At 43.3% G+C, this 26,687-nt stretch overlaps 2 protein-coding genes across 3 annotated transcripts in view; one reads left to right on the top strand and one right to left on the bottom strand.

The window, feature by feature from the left end:
- pik3r5 (phosphoinositide-3-kinase, regulatory subunit 5) overlaps nucleotides 1-13,196 on the bottom strand; it is a 28,018-nt gene extending 14,822 nt beyond the window's left edge. The window contains 1 exon segment of the mRNA XM_056408780.1: nucleotides 13,031-13,196. The gene's annotated coding sequence lies outside the window, so the exon portion shown is untranslated.
- A 3,522-nt stretch (nucleotides 13,197-16,718) lies between these two features.
- The window catches only part of ntn1a (netrin 1a), a 46,718-nt gene continuing 36,749 nt past the window's right edge, over nucleotides 16,719-26,687 (top strand). The window contains exons 1-2 of one of the 2 annotated variants that reach the window (XM_056408777.1): nucleotides 16,719-16,892; nucleotides 17,124-18,181. In XM_056408777.1, the coding sequence (XP_056264752.1) occupies nucleotides 17,158-18,181 (1,024 nt within the window). In that variant the 5' untranslated portion in view covers nucleotides 16,719-16,892; nucleotides 17,124-17,157. Of the gene's footprint in view, nucleotides 16,893-16,917; nucleotides 16,951-17,123; nucleotides 18,182-26,687 lie in introns of those variants that run through there. The other variant, XM_056408778.1, reaches the window with a different exon arrangement.

Genomic DNA, 26,687 nt, shown 5'->3' with positions numbered 1-26,687 from the left:
CGAGGTGCATGTACAGCACGACCCCATTTGACACATTGCATTCAAATGGTTTGGATGGATTGCGGTCGGATAGCAGTTGATCACATGAGAACGCGGGTGTAGATGCACCGTGTAACACACTGTAGACGGATTGTTATTCTCAACATTATTTTTGGAAGCGTACAGCATTACTTTAATTTTTGGCAGAATAGAAATGTCTCACGTTGTTCAGCATCTTAGTGACTCAATGAATGGAATGTATTGATAAAAAAAAATCTTATATTTTTGATGTGAATGTACTTTCAAATCAGACACTGCACGCATCTGGGAAATTTATTTTGGAATCATAAAATATTGTGAGTTAGATTTTGTACTTTTTAAAAGGAATTACAAGAAGCTGCTGGTCATGCGTTATGTTCCTGCTTGATATATTTTTAAAGCCTGACCTCATATTAGACTTTTGCCATGGAGATACAGTATCTGTATGCTGTGTGCAAAATACTGGGAACGTCTAAATCTTAGAAGCGGAACAACTTTACTTCCCCATAGAAGATGTTTAAAGATTTGTTTTTAGAAAAGACAAATTCTTAAACTTTTATCATTTTGATCTTATTGATGAGAGCCACATTAATCCCGACTGAGAAATGAGCAGTGACATCAAAACCTTTTTGCCAGATTACATCTTCTCAAACTTTCCCCAGTGACCAACAAATTCCTAGTTGAACATGAAAGCCAGAAATAAATGCTGTCAGATGAATTGTGTTAATGAACGACTCACAAAATAACACTTTCTAGGTCCATGTACCGTTTTGTAATATTTGGAAGAAAAGAAATACTTTATTGCAATTATTATGACTGATATTTCAATTGCGATATATATTACGCAATATATGAGTGAATTATACTTTTTATTAAAAAAACAATAACTTTAACTAATAGATGTCACTATAAAACTGACACAGTTGATTACTTACATTAAGGCAATTCTTTTTTGTATGAGTTTCCTGTATTTTTTTGGAGTTTATTTAAATAATCAAGTTAGGCAATATATTGTGTGCTAATTTGCATACATTTCAAGAGGAGAAATCTGAAGATAAAGCCAGGTGCAACATTGTTGTTTCATTTTGTTAACATATTAGTGTCATGTGTTTTTACTAAGGGGATCAACAGTCATGACAATAAACACATGTATTTATTATTATATAATAAATATTATCTGGTTTTTAGGAATAATGTTGTATAAATAAATGTGAAATATGAACAAACCCCAGAGTAAAACCCTGCAGAATATAGATATAATCAAAGTGGATTATAGTCTATGGAAAAATACTCATTTAAAATGACATACATTTTGGAAGAAATATAGGAGAAAACTATAAAAGAAACTATAAATACCAATATGAAAAAACGTCTCCAGGTGACCTACATTAGGGCAATTTTGTATTAGTATTATAACTCTTCGCAAATGTTTCAATATGCAAATAATCCATTACAAATGAAAACATTTGGTAAATCTACTGCTGCAAATAGACAAGGTTTAGTTAAATAAACACTGACATATATACTATGGATGTCAAAAAAAAGAAGAAAAAGAAAAGTGTTTTTCGCGGGGGCTCTCGCCTTAAAATGATTATGCGGTGGACCTTTTGCATTTGTGTTCCACAAACCATTGTTCATATATTCACAGGTGCATGCTCATACACACATTAAACAGTACACATACACACACACACACACACACACACGCACACACACACACACACACACACTGTACAAACATCCGACCCACCAACCTCATCATCAGCACCAACCGGAGGGGCCGGGCAGGAGTTCAGGAGGGCAGAGGAATGAAGCTCGATCACCCCCCACCTCTTCACTCCCTTTCCTAAGGTTACCACTCTATACAACAATATACCGACAGCCCTGAAGTAAACACTCCCTCCCCCCCCCCTCCTCCCCCCCCTGAGAGGCATTGTGTCTAAGAGGTGTCCCGAGTGGGATCTAGCTGAGGTATTGAGCCGAGCGCGCTGGACCCTTGCTCTGAGGGCTCCGGTCATTGTCAGGCTCGGACAGAGCTGGATGAGAGCCAAGCTCAGAGTGGAAGGAACTAATAAGTCAGAGTCCTGATGACTCCTGCATCCAGGATGGGACGGGGTTCAATGGAGACGGTGATAAAAGAGGGGAAGATCTTACATGAGGTGGCACGATGCAGTGAAAGTGTTGTTCTGAAGGTTCATCAACTAGTTCTGCTGACCACATCAAGCTTTAGTGTTGGTGTCATTTTACCAGAGGGATTTCATTGTCAATGAAAAGTTAGACACAAATATGCCACAGAGAATGTATCGGCGATGTGACGATCGTTTAAAGTCATCTATTGATCAATTTAACAATGTCTTTGTTTTCTTTGCAAAAATCCCAAAGTTAGGTTTAGGAAGAAAAAACAAACATGATTGGGTTTAAAATAACGATGTGCAGCTAGCTTTAGGCGACACAACCACTTTACTTTGGGACATGAGGTGTCCAACACCGGTCTCATGCTTTGTTGGACCCACCATTCCAATAGCTCTGACCGGTGCATGGGGTTAGGGTTAGCGTGACATGAGTGTGCCCGTCATGAAAAAAGGATCCTAATTGAATTTGCAACAGCGATGCATTTCGTGACTATCTCGTGAGACCTGGGCTGACAATGTACTCTGGTCTGGATTTTTTGACAGACTACGTCAATCCCAACTCTAGAGTGTCATCATAGTTGTTTACGCAGGGTCGTTAGGCATGTTTGCGAATCCATGAGCCTGCAGTGTTTCATAAGAGGATGTATGCAGCACAACCCCAAGAGTCAACAAGGTCACTTCCACTTTTTTCACGGGTTGCAACTTGCAACAGTCAGACAATCGCAGCAAGCAGCAGAACCACTGGATTCCCAACGTATCCACAGATGAACCGATGCGGTCCCGGCACTGCACCTCCACCTGAGTTATTATTTATCCATCTCCTCGCAGGCCGCTCCCTACCTCTCCCACTGATCCCATTACCAACCGCTTCCTCACAGGAAGGCAGCGTTCCTGCTCAGCTGAGGAAGCAGGTGCCTCCCTATTGTTGTGGTGTGATCGGACTCGCAGATACACTCCCACAGACCAGGGAGGAGAGCGCGTGTGTGTGTGTGTGTAAAGTATGCGTGCGTGTCATTTTACTTTTTTTTAAACGATTGATAGAGTCTGATATTCACATCCAGTCCCCCTTTTCTCTCCGCTGACCTCCTGGATGTGAACGGACCTCTTATGGCTTTAGGAAACAACAGCGGCCCGACTCCAAAGCTCTCCTCGGACTAAGTGCTTCCCTCCAGCTCAAACGGCAGAGGAAACCTTTGTGTCAGTCGCGTCACGTGATCCTCGTCGGCCGACGGTTTCAGCCAGCTGTCGTGGAATTGTGCATGTTGACATTTGTTTGCGACGCACTTCAGGGACTTCTTTTTCATGCTGCTCGTGAGGTGCGATTGTTTTGTCAGCCGCTGTTCCCCAAGGTCATGGATACATTACTTTTTTAAAAATCTGCGGGCAGTTTGAGAAAAGAAATCTCATATTTGCTGTGTTTCTTTCTTTGTTTTACTGCAATATAATAATCCTTTGCTTTAGGTTGAACTTAAATCAATTAGAACTTCTGCAACATCTTTAAAGATGTGACTGTATATTGAAGTAGAGCACCAAAAAGGTTGTTTTTCTGTATGTTCTGAATCTTTCTGGGGGCATTTTTGCCTTTTTAAAAGGATCGCGAAAAAAAGGGGGGAAAGAGAGAGGGAAATGTATGACATGCAACCAGTGGCGGTGCGTCCATAGAGGGCGCTAGGGCGCCGCCCCTCTTAAAATTTTGAGATGAAGAAAAAAATATAATATATCCTGTCAAAAAACATTATATACCAAATCATTTAAATAGCAAATATACCGTGTTGACGCGCTAACTGTGTGTGGGAGACCGTAAGCCCCTGTCAACAACCACTTAAGTTAAATGTGACATAAATAATATATCGCCACTCATTATCACGGAGAGAAGCCCCTCCCCATTTTCGGGGCTCCGGCCCAACGTGTGTGCGCAGCAGCGAGCAAACATTTCACGGTCGTTTCGGCAAGGACGGCTTCTCATTGTCGGATGAAACGTGAATCTTGGGGCGCAAAAATTTGCGCCCTGGCCAATGACATCTTTTCTTATTTCACGTGACTGGACTATTCGGCAAATAAGAGACCGGTATCGTTCCCTCAGCCCAGAGAGCTCCACGGAGCTACGCGAGCAGGCTGCTAACGGAGCTGTTAGCTGGAGCTCAGTGAGTAATGCGCTGTTTAGTTTCCCCTGTCTGTTGTTCCAAAGTCCTGGGACTGAAACTCTCTGGACTACAACGGGGTGAGGGGTCTAAAGAGCTGCAGACAAGTGTAAAGCACGAATCTTGCCGCAGTTATCGAGCTAACAGCATGAAGCCAGGGATGGATTAACCCCATGAGCTCAGGGGCCCCGCTGTGATTAACATTGTATTGATATGAATATGATGATATGACACGATGCGCTATATGCTAAGTCATTCATGTCAGTAACAAGGCCCCAATAGTCCTACTGAGGATGGATTTAAGCCAGAGCCTCTGCGTGAAGTCGCTGTTATTAACTTTATATTGATATGATGATATGACACGATGCGCCATAGCCGGTATATGCTAGGCTTAAGTCATTCATGTCATGGTCATATAATTCGCGTTATGTTGTCTGCTCAGCTCCGGTATCGTTGTTCCATACGGACTGTTTTGTTAGCGATGTTTAAAAAAAAATATATATGTAATTTGTTGTCTGTCCATGCATGAAGCTAACTAGCTAACAGCATGAAGCTAACCCTGTTTGCAGAGCAGAGCAGCAGAAGGAGACCGAACTGGCATCGAAGAAGAAGTTCTGAAAAACAGACAAGTCATATTAATACTCACATTCCTCGAGGCACCGGTCGAGGAGGTGGAGTAGCAGCCATCTTTGAATCGAGCCTATTAATTAATCCTCAACCAAAATTACACTACACCTCATTTGAAAGCCTTGTTCTTAGTCTTTCACATCCAACCTGGAAAACACTACAGCCAATTCGATTTGTGATTCTGTACCGCCACCAGGTCCATATTCAGAGTTTATATCTGAATTCTCAGAATTTATATCAAGTTTGGTTCTTAAAACCGATAAAGTTATTATTGTTGGAGATTTTAATATCCATGTGGATGTTGATAATGATTGCCTTAGTGCTGCATTCATCTCCTTGTTGGACTCGATTGGCTTCTGTCAGAGAGTACAGAAACCCACTCACAGCTTTGGCCACACGCTTGATCTTGTTCTTACTTATGGCGTTGACATTGAGCATTTGAACGTCTTCCACAGAATCCTCTTCTGTCAGACCACAACCTCATAACTTTTGAATTTATACTACCGGAGTGTACTCCGTTAGTCAAAAGTTTCTACACTAGATGTCTAACTGATAGTGCTGTAGCTAAATTTAAAGAAGCGATTCCTTCTGTATTTGATTCGATACCACGTCTCAATATAACAGAGGACTCCTGGTCTAACTTTAGTCCGTCCCAGATTGATCATCTTGTTGACAGTGCCATAGGCTCTCTGAGAATGACACTGGACTCGATAGCCCTCTGAAGAAGAAGACAGTGAGGAAGAGGAGGTTTGCTCCTGGTATAACCCTCAGACCCGCAAACTGAAGCAAGCGTCACGGAAGCTTGAACGCATATGGCGTTCAACTAATCTCGAAGAATCCCGCTTAGTTTGGCGAGATAGTCTTAAAACATATAAGAAGGCCCTCCGTAATGCCAGAGCAGCCTATTACTCATCAATAATAGAAAAAATAAAAACAACCCCAGGTTTCTCTTCAGCACTGTAGCCAGGCTGACAGAGAGTCACAGCTCTGTGGAGCCGAGCATTCCTATAAACCTTAGTGGTAATGACTTTATGAACTTCTTTAATGAAAAGATTTTAACTATTAGGGACAAGATTAATAATCTCTTGCCCATAACCAGTGCCAATCTGTTCTCAAGTGGAATGGCCTTGGAAACCGCTGTATGCCCTGGTGTATATTTGAGGATTTTCTCCTATCAACCGTGACCAATTATTTTCAACGGTTTCTACTTGAACACGTCTACCTGTCTCTTGGACCCCATCCCGACGAGGCTGCTTAAAGACGTTTGCCTTTAATTGGCGGCTCTCTATTAGATATTATCAATGTGTCTCTGCTAACAGGCCACGTACCACACCCTTCAAGGTGGCTGTTATTAAACCTCTCCTGAAGAAGCCCACTCTGGATCCAGAGGTATTGGCTAACTACAGACCGATCTCTAACCTCCCTTCCTCTCCAAGATCCTTGAGAAAGTGGTCGCAAATCAGTTGTGCGACTTTCTACATCATAATAGTTTATTTGAGAAATTTCAATCAGGATTTAGAAAACACCACAGCACCGAGACGGCACTGGTGAAAATTACAAATGACCTCTTAATGGCAGCAGATAAAGGACTCCTCTCTGTCCTGGTCTTGTTAGACCTTAGTGCTGCATTCGACACCATTGACCATGACATCCTGTTACAGAGACTGGAGCAGTCGATTGGCATTTCAGGCACGGCACTAATTTGGTTTAAATCCTATTTATCAGATCGATCTCAGTTTGTATTTGTAAACGATGACGCCTCGATAACCACCAACGTTAATCACGGAGTTCCACAAGGTTCTGTGCTTGGACCAATTTTATTTACCTTATACATGCTTCCTTTGGGCAATATTATCAGGAAACACTCCATAAACTTTCATTGTTATGCAGATGACACTCAACTATATTTATCGATAAAACCAGAGGAGAGCAACCAACTCTGTAAAATTCAAGCATGTCTTAAAGACATAAAAACATGGATGACCTGCAACTTCTTGATGTTAAACTCAGACAAAACCAAGTAATTTTAATCGCCCTGAGCACCTCAGAGATCAATTATCTGGTGATGTGGATTCTGTAGACGGCATTGCCCTGGCATCCAACACCACTGTAAAGAATCTTGGCGTTATCTTTGATCGGGACTTGTCCTTTAACTCCCACGTAAAGCAAATCTCAAGGACTGCATTCTTTCATCTACGTAATATTTCAAAAATGAGGCACATCTAGTCTCAAAAAGATGCAGAAAAATTGGTTCACGCGTTCGATACTTCGAGACTGGATTACTGCAACTCCTTATTAGCAGGCTGCTCTAATAAATCTCTTAGGTCCCTCCAGTTGATCCAGAATGCTGCAGCTCGTGTTCTCACTAAAACTAAGAAAAGAGATCACATCACTCCTGCACTAGCTGCTCTGCACTGGCTCCCAGTAAAATCAAGAATCACTTTTAAAATTCTTCTCTTAACCTACAAAGCCTTGATTGGTGATGCTCCATCATATCTTAAGGAGCTTGTCGTACCATATTGCCCCACTAGAGAGCTACGCTCACTAAATGCGGGACTACTTGTAGTTCCTAGAGTCTTAAAAAGTAGAATGGGAGCCAGAGCCTTTAGTTATCAAGCTCCTCTTTTATGGAACCAGCTTCCAATTTCAGTCCGGGAGGCAGACACAGTCACCTCGTTTAAGAGTAGACTTAAGACCTTCCTCTTTGACAGAGCTTATAGTTAGGGCTGAATCAGGTTTGCCCTGGTCCAGCCCCTTGATATGCTGCTATAGGCTTATAGCTGCCGTGGGACGTTTTAGGATGCACTGAGTACCTATCTCCTCTTTTTCTCTCCTTAAGGATGAATTTTCATCTCTCAATCACACGTTACTAACTCTGCTTTCTCCCCGGAGTCCTTTTGACTTTACGTCTCATGGGGTCATCGGACCCTATGAGACGGCATAGATCCTATCTGCCTGATAGATCGTCTGGGTCGTGGAATTCCTGCTCATGACTACGCCACTGTCCTGTTGAGACTCCGCCCACTCCTCCTCCCCACCGCCATCTGCCTGATGGATCGTGGAGGTCTCCATCGTGGAATATGCCTACTATGAACTATTCATACACTCTGTCATATTCATTGAATGTATTTTAACTCTAAATCTGTCCTTCTGTACACATTACATCTATTGCATCTGTCCATCCTAGGAGAGGGATCCTCCTCTGTTGCTCTCCTCCAGGTTTCTTCCCTTTTTTTCCCCCTGAAGGGTTATTTGGGAGTTTTTCCTGGTCCGATGTGAGGTTTTGGGGCAGGGATGTCTATGTGTACAGATTGTAAAGCACTCCGAGACAAATTTGTAATTTGTGAAATTGGGCTATACAAATAAACTGAATTGAATTGAATTGAATTTACTTTGGGACATGAGGTGTCCAACACCGGTCTCATGCTTTGTTGGACCCATCCGTCTCCCCTCCCACCCACCAATCAATAACACCATTCCAATAGCTCTGACCGGTGCATGGGGTTAGGGTTAGCGTGACATGAGTGTGCCCGTCATGAAAAAAGGATCCTAATTGAATTTCCATTGGCATCGGTTTCGCCCTGAGCGAGACGAAAAGAAAAAGAAGGAAGAAACTGTCAATTTGTGTCCACGTGCAAGAAAAAGCAACAGCGATGCATTTCGTGACTATCTCGTGAGACCTGGGCTGACAATGTACTCTGGTCTGGATTTTTTGACAGACTACGTCAATCCCAACTCTAGAGTGTCATCATAGTTGTTTACGCAGGGTCGTTAGGCATGTTTGCGAATCCATGAGCCTGCAGTGTTTCATAAGAGGATGTATGCAGCACAACCCCAAGAGTCAACAAGGTCACTTCCACTTTTTTCACGGGTTGCAACTTGCAATAGTCAGACAATCGCAGCAAGCAGCAGAACCACTGGATTCCCAACGTATCCACCAAATCCCTTCCTCCACTTCGTCAGCCTCCCTCTCTCCCTCTCCAACGGGTATCGTCTCCCAGATGAACCGATGCGGTCCCGGCACTGCACCTCCACCTGAGTTATTATTTATCCATCTCCTCGCAGGCCGCTCCCTACCTCTCCCACTGATCCCATTACCAACCGCTTCCTCACAGGAAGGCAGCGTTCCTGCTCAGCTGAGGAAGCAGGTGCCTCCCTATTGTTGTGGTGTGATCGGACTCGCAGATACACTCCCACAGACCAGGGAGGAGAGCGCGTGTGTGTGTGTGTGTGTGTAAAGTATGCGTGCGTGTTATTTTACTTTTTTTTAAACGATTGATAGAGTCTGATATTCACATCCAGTCCCCCTTTTCTCTCCGCTGACCTCCTGGATGTGAACGGACCTCTTATGGCTTTAGGAAACAACAGCGGCCCGACTCCAAAGCTCTCCTCGGACTAAGTGCTTCCCTCCAGCTCAAACGGCAGAGGAAACCTTTGTGTCAGTCGCGTCACGTGATCCTCGTCGGCCGACGGTTTCAGCCAGCTGTCGTGGAATTGTGCATGTTGACATTTCCTTTTTTTGTTTGCGACGCACTTCAGGGACTTCTTTTTCATGCTGCTCGTGAGGTGCGATTGTTTTGTCAGCCGCTGTTCCCCAAGGTCATGGATACATTACTTTTTTTAAATCTCATATTTGCTGTGTTTCTTTCTTTGTTTTACTGCAATATCTTACCGTACTTAATAATCCTTTGCTTTAGGTTGAACTTAAATCAATTAGAACTTCTGCAACATCTTTAAAGATGTGACTGTATATTGAAGTAGAGCACCAAAAAGGTTGTTTTTCTGTATGTTCTGAATCTTTCTGGGGGCATTTTTGCCTTTTTAAAAGGATCGCGAAAAAAAGGGGGGAAAGAGAGAGGGAAATGTATGACATGCAACCAGTGGCGGTGCGTCCATAGAGGGCGCTAGGGCGCCGCCCCTCTTAAAATTTTGAGATGAAAAAAAAAAGAAAAACAAAATATAATATATCCTGTCAAAAAACATTATATACCAAATCATTTAAATAGCAAATATACCGTGTTGACGCGCTAACTGTGTGTTCGAGACCGTAAGCCCCTGTCAACAACCACTTAAGTTAAATGTGACATAAATAATATATCGCCACTCATTATCACGGAGAGAAGCCCCTCCCCATTTTCGGGGCTCCGGCCCAACGTGTGTGCGCGGCAGCGAGCAAACATTTCACGGTCGTTTCGGCAAGGACGGCTTCTCATTGGCGGATGAAACGTGAATCTTGGGGCGCAAAAATTTGCGCCCTGGCCAATGACATCGTTTGTTATTTCACGTGATTGGACTATTCGGCAAATCAGAGACCGGTATCGTTCCCTCAGCCAGAGAGCTCCACGGAGCTACGGGAGCAGGTTGCTAACCGGAGCTGTTAGCTGGAGCTCAGTGAGTAATGCGCTGTTTAGTTTCCCCTGTCTGTTGTTCCAAAGTCCTGGGACTGAAACTCTCTGGACTACAACGGGGGGAGGGATCTAAAGAGCTTCAGACAAGTGTAAAGCACGAATCTTGCCGCAGTTATCGAGCTAACAGCATGAAGCTAACTAGCTAACAGCCTGAAGCTAACCCTGTTTGCAGAGCAGAGCAGCAGAAGGAGACCGAACTGGCATCGAAAACACAACGAAGAAGTTCTGAAAAACAGACACATTCCCTCAAGAATAATAGAAACAGGCTGGTTACAGACATGATTGACTTTAACCAGAGTTATTGAGAAGTTTGCCAACTTTAAAGAGAGGAGGGCTACTTTTCTTTACAGTAGTGGGTCTGCTCTGTCAAACACCCAATGTAACATGTGATCTCTTTCTCACTCTATTCTGCTCTGAACCTCTTTCATGTGAGAGTGAAACTGTTTTATTTTGAAAACCTCTGAAACCCAACCCAAACCTCTGAAACCCAACCCAAAGCTGCTCTGAACCTCTCATGCCCAAAGTTACAGTGTGTTGATAGTTGTTATTGGACCGTGTTGAGCACGGTGTTTTCTTGAAATAAAGCTTTGTTTTTTACAATATTCCACTCAAAACCTCTTTTCTTCTCATTGTTGAGTGCTATTTAAAGCGCGTCGCCCAACTGCGCCCCCCCCCCCCCCCCCCCCAAAAAAAATCACCAGCCGCCACTGCATGCAACACAGACGCCAACTTGAACCCTGGATGTTGCTTTCCCATGCGCTGTAGTGACTTGGCTACAAAGGCACTTTTGGTCTCCTCAATAAATCCTGATAAACACACGATGAAACGACCATTAATGCAAATATCCAGTGCAGTGATATCAGACGAGGACACTTAACTCCCGACACAGGGGCAACAGGACCGAGCGAGTCCTCGTCTATTTCACACTGGTTTCACACTGCTTCCACAAGCGATGTCGATGCACGTGTCTTACATTTATTTGAATGTGATATAAATATATACATATATATATATATATGTGTATATATATATTTTTTTTTTTAAATAACACAAAAAACATGACAGGTGTGATGTGCATGTGTGAAGATGCATGTGCACATACACACACACAGGATTGTTTACCTCAATTTACGAGTTGCAAGTGAGAAAGTGAGGAGACAAACAGGAAGCAACGTTGTGAATAACATTGCATTGGATCGACCTCAGCTCGATGTGAAATAAAAAAAATACACTACACTGCGACGTCCTTTTCTCTCTTCGCATCTGATCTCTGTGGTCGACAACAAATCTCCCAATCCACCTTTTTAATCTGTGTTCTGTTTTTCTTCCCTTTCTTTCATTGTGTTATCGAGCCCGGCACGTGACCGGCTTGGGCAGTTGTTATTTCTCAACAGGAGGAGATGATTGTATCCAAACTCGTTGTGCAATTTTGTACAATTTCTAAGAAGAGTAGATGATGCCTTCCTCTGTCGTCACCTGACGGGGAGAGGAGAGAGGAGGCCAGCGGGCCACAAGGACTGCAGAATAGTTCAGGCTTGCATTTTCCTCTTGGTGAAAATTTTTGGTAATGGTGTTTAGTAAGAGGAGTGCACCTCCACGAAGAGAGAACAGTTGGCAGTTTTTGCCTCGTGCCTGTAGAGGTGACACTTACCCACTTGTCATTTTGTGCGATCACACCTTAACTCTCCAGAACATGCATACATATCAAAACGTAAGACTTGGACTCGAGTCTGAATCACAAACGGTAGAACTTGAGGCTTGCACTTGGTAAAAGCCTGCATAGCTGAACTGAAACTGTCTTTATCGGATTAAGAAAAGGACACCTTTATGTGACACAGCTTTGAAGAGACAATGTTCACGTGGCTGGTTCTTGTCTTAAAATAGGATGTTGAGTTCAGGCGTTGGCTCAGCTGAGTTTCAATAGGGTGGAGCCCCCAACGACCACTGACAGGCTGTCACTCTGAAACCAACAGGATTCGGTGCTATCATCCCTGGTTGTCATTTTTCAGCGTTGTTTTTAAACCCATCCAAACAAATGATGCCCCTATTATGAAGTTGAACGTCAACTACAGCCACAGAAATCTATGGGAACGGGGGCCACACACACACACACACAACCACAGATGTCTCACATCCTTAGATAACACCGGCTCAAATAGTTGTTCCCATTTGCAGATGCGGACATTTAAAGCGAGATAAAGTCCTGACACGTGCTTCTGCGTCTTTACTTCCTCAGCGTTTATTAAAAGCATGAATCATTTGAGGCATATGTAAAAGCAGAAGTGGTATCACAGAGGGGGGAGGCCTGTGATCTCACAGAGTGTGGGTGAGGGGGAGGGGGGCTGTCAACATGCCTACAGCCCTTCATTTCCCATCAGTGTGAGGCTAATGCTGCCCATCAGCTCCTCTGACGGAGAACAAGACGCCCGAAGGCTTTCAGGTGGCGGAGAAGTTAACATTATAAAAACACATTGACATGAGTCTATAAAATGGATAACAACTGATTGACAAAACCAGCTCAAAAGACAGAAGGTACCAAAGACATTAATTAACCACCATATAGGATGGCCGGACGAAGCTCAATCATTTGGAATAACAGTCTCACAAATGATTCTCCTTTGACGACCCGGTGCACGGCTAGAGGCCGACATGAGCAGGCAGCAGATGCCCTTCACAACACAATCTACTGCATGCATCGGCTTACCTGCAGTTCACTGTCCAGCATCCATGACCCCCGTACGTGTCTCAATAGTCTCAGGCAGAGGGTCTCCGGCTCAGTGCCACTGCCATTCACTCACCGCACTTGTCAGGGTTTAACATGTTCAGCCACATCCTGGGCACGGGCGGAGCGGTGCGGCGGAGCAAGAGCTGCGGTTGTAGCGCTCTGCTGCGCTTAGAGACTCCTGCGCTTCACACACACACAAACAGGAAGTGGATGAAAGAGGTGCATGTGAGCACAATGAGGGAGGCTGCTGGTGTGTGTATAGGTGGGAAGTGCAATGGTGAATGGTGTGTGTTTCTACATGTGTGTGTGTGTGTGTGTGTGTTTGATAGAGAGGTTGTTTGTGAAAGGATGTTGGCCCCTAAAAGGAAGTCATCTGTTTGACGTTGTTCACACTTGTCCATAAAGTGTCTTTGTTCATTATTTTCTTCGGCGAGTATCACGGGGCTTCGTTGACTTGACACAACTAACAGAAAAGAAGAGCGCTTTTGTTTTTCAGTGACTTTGAGAGGCATCGACATTTCAAAAGGAATGATGCAAATGACCAAAGAAGATGAATCATGTTTTATAGTAATTTGAAGTTTAAATAAACAACAGAGGTCCTAACAGAGTGCATCTAATAACACTAATTGACCCTTCACCAAGCCCCGCCCATCGAACGCAGACTGACCAATCGTAGCATTGGCTCTGACCAGGGTCCTACAACTATCTAATTGTGCTCCATATACTCTATGAAATTGTTTAAATGTTGTGATGCGTGTTACCCGTGGAGGTTGAAAGGAGAACATAATATATGTTTCTAAAATGTTGCATTTTACGAAAAAATTGGTGTCCATCATAAACTGAGGAAAGAAGATTTTCTTTACATATGGAATTGAAGTCTATGAAGTCCATATTCCCTCTCTCTCTCTCTCTCGTGTGTGTGTGTGTGTGTGTGTCAGGGAAACACTGAACTTACTTCCTCTTCCTGCTTTGCCTCTCATTTACATTTCATGTATTAGTGTGACTATAAATTTCCCTTCTTTTGAAATGCGGGAAATGTGGTGAGTCATACAGAGACAGTAAACACGAACGGTAAAGTACAGCTCGTTTTGACAGGAGGTGTCAAAGCTATACAATAAGTCATAATGTGAATAAACAGCACTGTGATTTTAATATTTTACTTTTGTGTCCAGCAGTCTTTTTTAGGACAAATATAGGCGGATCTATAACAAATACAAAGTCTGATGATGATAGGAGTGGAGTAAAAATGTAATGTATTATTAATTGATCAGGTTGTCGATTAATAATAAAAACTGAAACCCCGAAACTGGCCACGTCTTCAAAGATGTCCTTCCCCGACTGCTCTCCCTACGTTGGGTCTTGAATAGTCGAGAGGTTCACTGCGCAACAAGACATCCAATATTGTGCTGCAGCTCTAATTTTCAATAACAAACCAAAGCTGCAGCCAGTTATCCCAGATGCCGAGGGCTCCCATAAATAAGAGGTGTGTTGACAGAGAATTGGCTGAATGAAAGCATATTCAGAAGAGTGAGAATAAATGTAGTTTAAAAATAGGTTGAGATTAAAAATAAATATCGGATGAAATTAAAAAGCATCTGAAGGTCTGAGAGCAAAAAATGAACAGGATCATGTTTGTTCTTTTTCCCCTTCAGTTCATTTCTGTCTTTTTGGTAGAAATTGGTAAATAAATGTGCTTTTGTTACCAGTGTTTTCTACAGGTCTTCTGAGCTCTACAATAATACCTCCATGTAGCAAAGAATGTGTCCATTCGGAGAGCCTGGAATAAAAGAAGCTGCTGAGTGCCCAGAGGTTGTTTAGTTTGTTTGTTTTGAACATTTCTGTGAGCTTCGAGAGGATCAATTAGATGATTTCCAGACAAGGGGAGATTTTTTCCCGATTGTGTTTTGTATCATGGCAACTGTTGTTCTGTGTGTTTTCGCTCTAGGTGGAAGGATTGTTGACACGTTGTCTGGTGGCTCTTACGTTTCAAACATGGACAACAAGAGGTTGGCAGCTGTCAAACATCTGGCTACGCCATGTTATTTCCAGCTGCTGAAGAGGAGAGTCTTCACCACGGATCTGAACTGACACGTATGAGATATGATTGTTTTTATTCATCTTTCCTTGCAAGAGCAAGGGGCATACAGCAAACAGATAATAAACCCTGAAGAAACCTGATCATCCTGTGTCGTTTGGAAAAATGAAACCAAATGTGACTCCACTATTTTGCCCACACATTTTATGAAATGCTATAAAACTATTTACATAACAATGTTAGCCTCTACTCTAAATTGATTTTACCTTAAACAAATACTAACTCGTTCAATATATGTGTTACATAAATAAAATATATACAAATTAGATGTGAGCTTCATTGTAAATTAAAATGTAAATATTTGGCAATATTAAGACAACTCATATTATCTTTACTATGTATAATAATAATAATAATAATAATAATAATAATAATGTTGATATTAATATTTAAAAATAATATATTATCAATTAAATTATTATTATTATTATTATTTTTATTATTATTATTATTATTAGTAGTAGTAGTAGTAGTACCGTATGGGTACAGTATCGACCACCCTGACCGGCAGAAGCCAATCATCTTCGGCTCGCGTTCATTAGGCAGGCGGCTTTATGCCTCCACCGCCTGGGGAAAGCAGCTCCGCCGGCTGCAGTGCCGAAGAGGTGTTTCTGTCGACGGCCGCCAGATGGGGCTGTTACCACTAATGCCAACATGCAACAGGTCCAGCGACGCGACACCAGCACAGACCGCAGGAGCCGGGCAGGCACCACACAGGAGTGATGTATCCAGCACAAACAACAATATAAATATTATTTATAATAATAATAATAATATTTATATTAATATTAATAATAATAACATCGTTTTATTTGTCAGTGTCTTCCGCGTGTAAGCAGCTTGTTGGTGTAATTTCGTGTTGCATGGACCCGAGGCTGTATCTGTAAACTGATCAGGTCAGTTACCAGAGTGGGTTTGGTGTTTCAGTGTGGAGACTTAACTGCGACATAGTTATTAAATACATACTCAATCACAGTAAGAGCCCGTGATATAGGGAATTTAAACATAAATCAAGCAAACGTCCACGATGTTTTTTTACATTTCTTTTAGAGGAATCCCTTTAAATATTCGACATGGACACGTTTCATTTAATATAACGATGATCCTAAATGGTGCGTTGATGCTTTAAAAAAAACAACTTAATATCAGTTTAGTGTATTTAACCGTTTAGAGACAGGACACTATACTGCACGTCCCGATGGTTTACCCACAACATGCAGGTGACGTCCGGATGACCGAATGAATGAACGCCGGTTCATGTTCACACTCTTCTTCTGCGGCAATTCGCGTCTCCTCAGTGCGAATCCGGATCCTCTCTCTCTCTCTCTCTCCCCCCCCCCCCCCCCCCCCCCACACACACACACCTTCCCCTTTCGAGATGAGCTGACCAAAAAGTTGTGCCAAGCAAGATCCGAGAGAAAGAGGGGGGGGGGGGGAGGAGGAGGAAGAGGGAGAAGGAGAGAGAGAGAGAGAGAGAGAGAGAGAGAGAGAGAGAGAGGGAGGGAGGGGGAGAGAGAGGTTGTGAAAAGAACCGCAGGAGGAGAGGGACTTGCTATAAGGACACCAGCGACTCTTACATCCAGCCGGTCCTCGGTTTTTATGCAGGAGATTTATTTGAAGAAACCAAACCAGAAAACGGGAGAACCTGTGATTGAAGCCAGTTAGAGAGAAAAGTAGCCTCACATCTGTTTCGTTATCTCTCTATCTCTCTCTCTCTCTCTCTTTTATATTTTAAATAATTATCAGGTAAAGTGAGCTCTTATAGAAATTTTGCACACACAAAAACAACAACCTCAGAGTGCGTGTATGTTACTTTTACATCATTGTTAAATTCTTGCCCCATGTTGTTTTTTTGGGGAGGGGGTTTGGTGGGGTGGGTGGGATGGGGGGAGTTTGCTGCATCCCCAAACTTAACTGTCTCTCTCTCTCTCTCGTCCCTCACGCTCACTGCTTTCCCCCCCGGTGTGTGTCCCCCAGCCGGCGGAGACACTCAGGGACCGAGGGACCTACCATGCAAAGCGCGGTGGACATTGCGCTGACTGTGCTGCTCGCCGCGTCCCTGTCGTGCCGGAGCGCCCTCGGCGGCTACGGGGTGAGCCTGTTCGCGGCGCAGACTTCCCCCCCTGACCCTTGCTACGACGAGCACGGCAAAGCGCGCCGCTGCATCCCGGACTTCGTCAACTCCGCCTTCGGCAGGGAGGTGAAGGTGTCCAGCACCTGCGGCAAGGCGCCCGGCCGCTTCTGTGTGGTGACGGCGGCGGAGAAGGGGAACGAGCGCACGAGGAACTGTCACACCTGCGACGCCTCGGATCCCAAGAAGGGCCGCCCGCCGGCGTACCTGACGGACCTCAACAACCCGCACAACCTCACCTGCTGGCAGTCGGAGAACTTCGTGCAGTACCCGCAGAACGTCACGCTGACGCTGTCGCTCGGCAAGAAGTTCGAGGTCACCTACGTGAGCCTGCAGTTCTGCTCGCCCCGGCCCGAGTCCATGGTGATCTACAAGTCCATGGACTACGGAAAAAGCTGGGTGCCCTTTCAGTCCTACTCCACCCAGTGCAGGAAGATGTACAACAAGCCGAACCGGGCCGTGATCACGAAGCAGAACGAGCAGGAGGCGGTGTGCACGGACTCGTACACCGACATGTACCCTCTGACCGGCGGGCTCATCGCCTTCAGCACGCTGGACGGACGGCCGTCGGCGCACGACTTCGACAACTCGCCCGTGCTGCAGGACTGGGTGACGGCCACCGACATCAAAGTCATCTTCAGCCGGCTGCACACGTTCGGCGACGAGAACGAGGACGACTCGGAGCTGGCGCGGGACTCGTACTTCTACGCCGTGTCGGACTTGCAGGTCGGCGGGAGGTGCAAGTGCAACGGGCACGCGTCCCGGTGCGTAAAGGACCGGGACGGGGGTCTGGTGTGCGAGTGCAAGCACAACGCCGCCGGGCCGGAGTGCGACAGGTGCAAGCCTTTCCACTACGACAGACCGTGGCAGAGAGCCACGGCCAGGGAGGCCAACGAGTGCGTCGGTAAGTACCCCCGCCGAGCTGAGCAGGTTGTGGCTGATCCGCGGGGAGGGTGGATTAAGATTGAGCCGGCTCTGGGAATATTTCATGATGGTATTTTGAATAATAATTTTAAATAATTGTTTTATATTTTAATACACGGCACATTTTACATTTCAACTTCATTAAAATCAAATTTAAAAACCCAGATTGTGGCGTTTGCCAACGATCATAAAAATGGGTTAAAATGCAATTTGAGAGGATTTATCTCACTGCTGGCCGCAACGAGCCGTTTGAAGCCGCTCACACGCCACCGAGCCGCGTCCGCACGAACATTTCTCACACGCAGACTTTAATTATCTCTGTAATAAAGCGACGCGTTTTAAATCATCTCCAGGATCCTGCAACAAACTCACCGCAGGGGTAATTGAACGCAGCTTGTTTGTTAGTTGTAATCACATCATTAAAAAATCCAACCGACAGACTGTATCTACATGTCAGGTGTTGCGGTTGAATAAATACATCAGGCATTTACCAATGTATACATTACTATTACATTCAATGATATTATAATCAAATCGTTTTCCTAAATGTGCATTTTTAAAAAAGAAGCTAGTTGCTTATTGTATTTTATTATATGCTTTAAATGTAGTAAAAAAAGAAGAAGAATTAATTTCATTTGGATGTTTTCCTAATTGTACTTTACATTATTCACTGAAAAACAACTTGAGAAAATAGAATATAAAAGCAAGCAGGTGTAAAAAATAACAACAAAAGAAGCAAATCCCTGATCTTATCTGTTCTGCTGCTCTTTGTGTCTGAGAGCCAACATGTTTCTTCAGCTGCTGACTGATCGGTTACAGTAGTTTTATTGCAACTTGGCAAAGACACATGTATGTACCTGAGTAGGTTGTAGATCCTGCAGAACATTGGCCAGGTTTATTTATAAATGTTTCAAATAGGTTATGTACTTAAACTGCATAGCGTAGAAGATGAAGAGTACTATGAAGTTTGTTGGATGAATTTACTAAATTACGTTGATGCATCCATAGGAATTATTATTTTTTGTCATCCTTGTGGTATTTTGCTTTGTATAATTTCATTGTAATTACTGGCTCCTGCTGATGAGGGGTACAGTGAGGAGGGCGAGCGAGGAGGGACAGCTCGAGAAACTGAGGGAGAAAGATGTTGCTGAGGGTGACTCCCTTTTATGGAGGGGGGGGGGGGGGAATAAGACTCTGCACTGCCTGATGGCCATGGCTACTTTGACATGTAAGAGATGTTTAAAAGGTTCTTTTGGTTTGCTGGCGTTGTCCGTTGAGAGAGCTCCACACCATTCTCCCTGGCAGATGTGGCCAGTAATCAACAGGCACAGTTTGGTGGAAATGTCCACATTCTGCACTCGACATAGCACTTGACGTGTAAAAAGAATACGTGAAGTTGATTTTATACTCCTTGAATAACATGTACAGGCAGGTAACCAACACCATCAATTCAATACCAGTTATGCGCTATATATTTGAAAATGTGTCTTCATCACACTGAAGAATCAAGCTCACCAAGTCCAGCAGCATAAAGAACCTTTAAATACATATTTTGCTTAATACCATGAGAGGCAGTCAGTGAGAAAGATTGCCGTGGTGAAAAAGCATTCAGATTATACTCAAATATCTCAGCAATACAACATTCAAATGCATTCACTATAAAGAGGGAGATTATTTTAATTGTACAGTGACATATGCTTGAAAACAAAACAATAATCAGTGTAGACACAGCTCCTAAAAAACTCACACAAATGAACTGTTTCCTTCAGTCAACATCCTCAACGCTCTTTTTTCTCCCTGTGTATAATAAGGGGCCATAAAAACCTCACGATTACTGCATCCATCATGTTGTCAGCAAGCTATTTACTTTTTCGACATTGCAGAGTAAACGTGTGTGTTTGAACCTGGAGGAGAGGGAGAAATCCCAAGGGAACAACGGGAGGAGGCGTGTTGAGGTGTGTTGTATTCAGTGGGGCAACATTGTGATTTCACCGAAATCCGAGAGTTTTTGTTGTTGCACTCCTCTTAATGACAGCACCGTGTCTGGGCTCTCATGAGGATCTAGTTAGCTCAGAAGTGTTTTTGTCTGCAGTAACATTTATTTTTAAAAGCACTAGCAGCGTATGGTGTTGATCTGAAAAAAAGAAGAAAAATCCCACAAAAACACAAAGGTCCGTCTTTTGTGTTTCTCCTGTGCACTTTGCTTATTACTCCCATCAGGATCTTAGAGGATGCTCCTGAGTGTGCACCTCCATCCATTTGGGTTATTGACTCACTGCAGCAAAAAACAGTGCAAATTAGCTGTTAATTTTCAGAGTTTACATTTTAAAATTAGGTTTGTGCAGTTTATTTTACACTTTGAGTTTAAAGAAAGGAGACGGTGCCTTGAATAATTCAGGCAGATTAGAAAGAAAAAGACGAAAAACAGCTTGAAAGTAAGCAGAATTTGGGGACAGGAGGACGACAATGGTGAAAATTAAATAGACAGATGTAAGAAAAATGTGTGAGAGAGAGAGGAAATAAAAGGGAGGTAGAGTGACATTTCCATGGCATGTTCACAAATGTCCAGGCGCCCCTTTTTGGGCCAATAGGAATAAAAAGACTACAGGGACAGGATGATTTCTTCCTTTCGGCATGAATACTGTAGCATATCAGAGACTTGGAAGACATTATCTCTATCCTAGCTGAGATATACGCCTGTTAGCACACGAGGAGTCCGCCTCTCTCACGCTTTTTTCATTTAGCTCCGTTACATCAAAATCTGACCTGCCGAAAACCCTCTCAAATGTTCCCAGGTGCTGCTCAGAGGCATCGGATTGACAGGAGCGAACGCGTGGTGCCGAAAAGTTGACATGGCTGATTTGATACACATTAAAATTGACAACAAAATTTGCTTTGTGATATGTGAGCTCGCTTGCAACTTGAAACCATCAGGGGTTGAATAAATACAATTTGTGCATTACATTTTTTGTAAACAGGTCCTCTGAGTGCCTCGAGTAGATGCGAGTATCACGTCCAACAAAATGTTCAGGAAAGCATAAGTAAACACTTAAAAACAGCTGTGTGCATGCATACTGATGTTTGGTGGTGTGTTTTCCTAACTTCCATGGACGGCTGCCCAAAACCTTAATGAGGTCGACGATAATACCAGAAACAGCTACAGCGGAGTTTGATAACAGAAACCTTTCCAGCAACAATCAATTTCTGGATGTTGTGCAGTTTCTTTTTCTGGCATAATTTTAAAAAAGAGCCTTTTGTAAACAGTTGTGCACCAACTCCTACATGAAGGAATGCAGCATAGAAACATGTTGCGTTTGTGCTTTAAATAATAGTTGCCCTGATTATAGCCCCAATGTACAATGGATTAAAAGTTGTCAGAAATAAACCATCAACTGTACTAAAAACCATCAAATATCACAGACTATTGATGTATCGGACTTTGTTAAAATATGATAGAGTGGACTTTTCCATTGAGATCACTGCTGCTTACTTAGGTGAGTGTGTTTACAATCGTCCTGCATGTATCAGACAATGAGATTCAAACCAGTAAGAATGACACCAGTCGGACACGTATAGTGCCCCACATTAGTTTGCACATAATTGCTGCTTTTTCACTTTAAATGCATCAAGTCAGTTGAAGAACAAAAGATGTTTTTGTCTACATTGCCGTCATGTTCGTTCGCTACCTTTCAGACTAAACCGAAGGTCTGGTTAATGTTTAAGCAGCTCGACGCGCACCTTTATGAAACCGGCATCCTTCATCTTCAAAGGTGCCGACGGGATGCGTCGTTAGTCCCGCTCGCCGCAAACAAAGCTGGGAATAAACTGACAGGGTAGCTTTGCACTTTGCACCGTCTTTGCACTAGTCCTCACCTTCACTTCTTCAGTCAGCACTCGGCTATTTCTACCGACATGCACACACCTGTCGGCACGCGCACACACACACACACACACACACACACACACACACACTCATTGTTTTCTCCACGTCTTAAGCCGCTAGTTCAAACAGGGGGGAATGGCCTCTCTCTCGCTTCAAGAATCTCTTTTGCCGGAGCTCTTATCTGTGTTTATGGCTCGTTCTATAAACCGCTGCGAAAAAGTTGCTCATGGTCCAGACGACCAGCTCAACCTTCTGTTTTAGATTTTGAGGCCTGTTGTATCTCTCGGGCAGACAGAAACATGGCCTCTGAGCCAGCGCTTCAAGCAAGCCTGACTGTACGGTATATCAAGCAGCTGTCGTCAAACACAAACAAAGACCAAGAAGAGCCACACGCGGCCGTGGAACGGCAGTAATAATGAGACATCATGTTTTGGGAGCACAGGAGACATTGTGGCTCTGCATGTAGGCCTATGCGTTGTCCATTTGCTGACAATAGACCTTTTTTCTCTTCTTATGTATGTTTGTGGGGGAGTGTAGGTGGAGACAGAATAATTCTTTGAACACATTGGTTAACACTGGCTCGGAAACGACGGCTCGCTAGTTAACTAGCTAGCTTGTCCATCTCCAGTGCTGGCTAGATAATTAGCTAGTGTCTGGAGCGCCCACCTGCCCTCCTCCCAGCGAAGTAGTAGTTTGCTAGTGAGGAGAATTGAGGCAGAGGGGCCGCGAGATCCAGCAAAGTCGCTGGGCATATGTTCTCACACCAGTGTAGCATGGAAACATGGTGGAATTAGCTAGCTAACTAGCCAGCTGCTAAATGAGTTAAGCTAATTTAGCTAATTCATTCTTCGTCTTGACACTCTTGTCACAGTGGAGGAAAGCACATTGTTATCACCAGTTAAATAGTAACTTTGTTTGGATACTTTTCTTTAATGAGTGTAGCATAAAAGGATGGCGGAATTAGCAAGCTAACTAAGTAGCCAGCTTTCCTTTAGTTAGCCTGATATGCCCAACAGCAGCTCTTTATATCTCTAATAGTTTATCCTATTAGCAACATTTCTCTCGATCGCGCTGATAATTTAACAGCAGCCGTGACAGTTGAGGTTAGCAGAAGACTTAGCTAAATTAATTAAAGCAAGTAATGCAAATATATATGATATCGAATCTGGCACACAACAGGACCACAAGATGACATTTTCAATTTGTAACTTCAGCCCAGTTTTCTAAAGTGATTTTGTAATGCATCCAGTCTTTCCAGCGAACACTGTGTATTGTACACTATTTTCTCTGCAAGTGTGTGTGTGTGTGTGTGTATGGGGGAATTAAAGTGAGAGGCTTGATAATCTATTACGGTATTTAAAATGTAGTTGCATTTCAAATCTATGGAACTGGAAGTTTAGAAGACAGCCGGACTAAAGTAATGGTACATAGCCTAATGGTACAGTAAAGGTATTGATAACACCTTCAAGAATACAATGTGAGATACAGTGCTGCAGCTACCTCTGATTATGGATTAATGCTGATTATGGATTCATGCATCATGTTTCTGTTGTCGGGTGAGGTCTGTTGGTTCATTTGAAATGTTAAAATGTGTTGTTTAACCTTTTGATCTGGAAATAGATTTAACAGCTTGTTTAGTGACAAGAGATATATTTGGTTCCTTGCTCTTCAACCATCTTTTTTGGAGCAAAAATCGTCACTAGGACTGGGTCAAAAGAAGAAAAGTAGTAGGAGTAGATCTATTTAGTACTTTCTGGCTAATTATGATGTCTGGCTCCAAAACTTGTATCATAAAGTATTTATATTAAACAATAATGATGATGAAATAAAGCCATTCGATCAACGGACTTTTAAAAAACTGCTACATTGAGCACTTGAGTTGCTAGAGACCATACAATCCAATGAGTGAGATCATTTATAATCACAATACTTTAGGCTCAAATGGAAGCAATAGATGTGACAAATAATGCTGATGCCGCAGAGTATGTTGAAGCATGGAGGATCTTGAAGCTATTAATGTCAGTATTTGGCAGCAGCCCTTTGGAGCTGGAATTTTGGAGCTAGTTGTTGCTTGTCATGAGGCCTTTTGAGAAACAATCCGATTTTGATTGCAGATAATAAACTCTGACAAGTCTTTGAAGAGTGGAAATAGGTTTATATGAAAAAGTCTGTCTCAGGACAACATTCAGATAAAGACAACACACAAAACGGTAATTAGAAAGCATTTGTGTCAGTGTTTGCCGAGAGAGAAATACAAGGAATGCTGCCACCATTCATAAAACTAAATCCCAAACACATCTGTAATAACTATGTTTTACAGAGGTATATGTGTGTTGTGTGGTGTAGTCTCAAATTGAAAAAGATCAGTTTGATTACAATCCATTTTACGGCCTCTGACAAAGCTCAGGTCGCTCTGCTTGGGCTGATGGAATGTGTTCACTTGTCAGAAAAGACTAAATCTGTAATTTCGTTGAATTTAGGGTCCTCTGGGCAAAGCGAACATTTCAACGGTTGTGGTTTTGGTTTCACTACTTTGGCTACGACACATACAGTAATGCAGCACAGATCCCGGTCACGGTGGGAGTCCGCATTTTTAGCTTTGATCAAAAGACATATCGTGTCACTTCGTTGGCTTCTGACCTGCTCTCACTTCCTCTTGTCGCCCTCGATGGTGCTTGAACTGACCAAGGACTGTGGCTGGTTAATCACAACATCCAGCCGAGCCAGGGACTCAGATTGTCTCTATCATCATTCTCATACTTAGGATCAGAAATATTGCTGCATGCCTGTGGGTGAAACCATGCTCTGCTGCGTGTGTCTTGCATTTAAAATGTTTCCGTCCGATCTGTGGGTTCACTCTTCTAGCAGCAGCTGCCGATAATTGGTCCGTCCGATGAGATCCAAACTGATCTTTTCCTCCTCTTTCCATCCTTCAAACACAGCACTCCTCTAATATTCGCTGCACTCTGTAGAAGTCGCTCATTAACACACACACATCGATACATGTTTTTACGCTGTCAGTTAAAGAGAAATCTGGGTGTACTGCACACTAAAGATTTTCAACAATTTGATTAATTTTTTTTAGAAAAACCACAGAAATGAAACCACAGATATGAAGTGGGTTTTCATTACAGCGATGGCAGCTGCGCCATTAGTATTATTGGACTCTTTGATCATAGCTGGTCGCCTTAGGTGCAAAATGTTAAATGCAATACAAAATAAAACAGGAAAAACAGTGTTCAATCATGACTAGGGTGGCTCCCAAGCATCTGCAAAGTGCTGCTAGCTGTTGGAGAAAAGGTGTTTGATGGACACGAAGGATACGGGCAACTCCGACACTCATCTTGTACGCCAATACCAGAAAGGTATTCTAATACCCTGTTGTAACAATACGATTCTCCATTTTTAAGGATATTTACTATGTGTTGCGTCGATGTGTGGCTTCTGTGTGCAGTGCTCTGCTCGGATGGATGCATTGGGATCCCACGGCAGAACAAAAAAGGAAGCTTGGTATTTGTATATATATTCTCCTCACAACCACAACTTTGACGCCACACAGCGCCTTCTGTAGTCACTGTGGTGACTTCCTGGATTCAGCAGCTTCTCCCTCACCAACATACGCAGAACGTCATCTCAATTTATTATCATTTTGAGGGTTTTTCTTTAGGAAGCTTCTAGACTCCCCAAAAAATTGTACTTATTTACCAGCAGGACTGGTTTAAAAAAGATAAATAATTTAAAAAGCGGTTTAATGTGATATTTTGTTACAAATATAAAGTTGCCCATCCATGAAATCACATCGGCGACATCAGATTACTGCATACCAATGTATATATTTTCAAGAATATATTTTTGCATTTTCAATTTTTTTATTTCATGTTCTATCTTCTATTATTCCATAACATTTCTTGATTTATTTCGGTATATTTGTCATTTTATCGTTTCTCTATTAGGGCGTATTCAAATCATAGTGGCAGCACCCCTCACTCACACTTATATGCACACACACACACACACACACACACACACACACACACACACACACACACACACACACACACACACACACACGCGCGACTCAACAGGTCGCTCCTCGTGTTTATTCCCCCCCAGCGACAGATAGACACACGATGTGTCTCTCAGTCTCTGTTGATACCTGTTTATATCTGTGTGTGCGCACGCTTGTGTGAGTGTTTCCACGTGTCTTTCTATGCCGCCAGTAGGCCTCGACATTATCCAGTCAGTAGATCTCTTTCTGCTGTTGAGAGAGAGACAGATTGAGGCAGGCAATGTGTGTGTGTGTGTGTGTGTATGTGCATGCCTTAATCTGCGTTGTCTGCCAGTGGGAGTTTACAAAAACAGTAATTCTGTCCTGGATGTGAGCAGCTATTCAGCGCCTGGGGAGACATCTGCTAATGAATTAATTGGTGACTTGATGCCAGAGTGAAAGCTTGTCTTTGGCGAGGGAGGATCTGTGTGCTGTGGCTTTTGGCATGAACCCGCAGGATGAGTGTGTGTGTGAGGGGGGGGGGGTAGTCAGAAGAGAGACAGAGGTGTTTGTGTGTAATGGAAAGGTTCTGGTGGAGGGGGTACCAGATGATTA

The sequence above is a fragment of the Pseudoliparis swirei genome, chromosome 24 (assembly GCF_029220125.1).
Source record: "Pseudoliparis swirei isolate HS2019 ecotype Mariana Trench chromosome 24, NWPU_hadal_v1, whole genome shotgun sequence".
NCBI classification, from domain to species: domain Eukaryota; kingdom Metazoa; phylum Chordata; class Actinopteri; order Perciformes; family Liparidae; genus Pseudoliparis; species Pseudoliparis swirei.
Note: the sequence above shows the minus strand (reverse complement) of the source record. Positions and strands in the feature narration are given on the sequence as shown.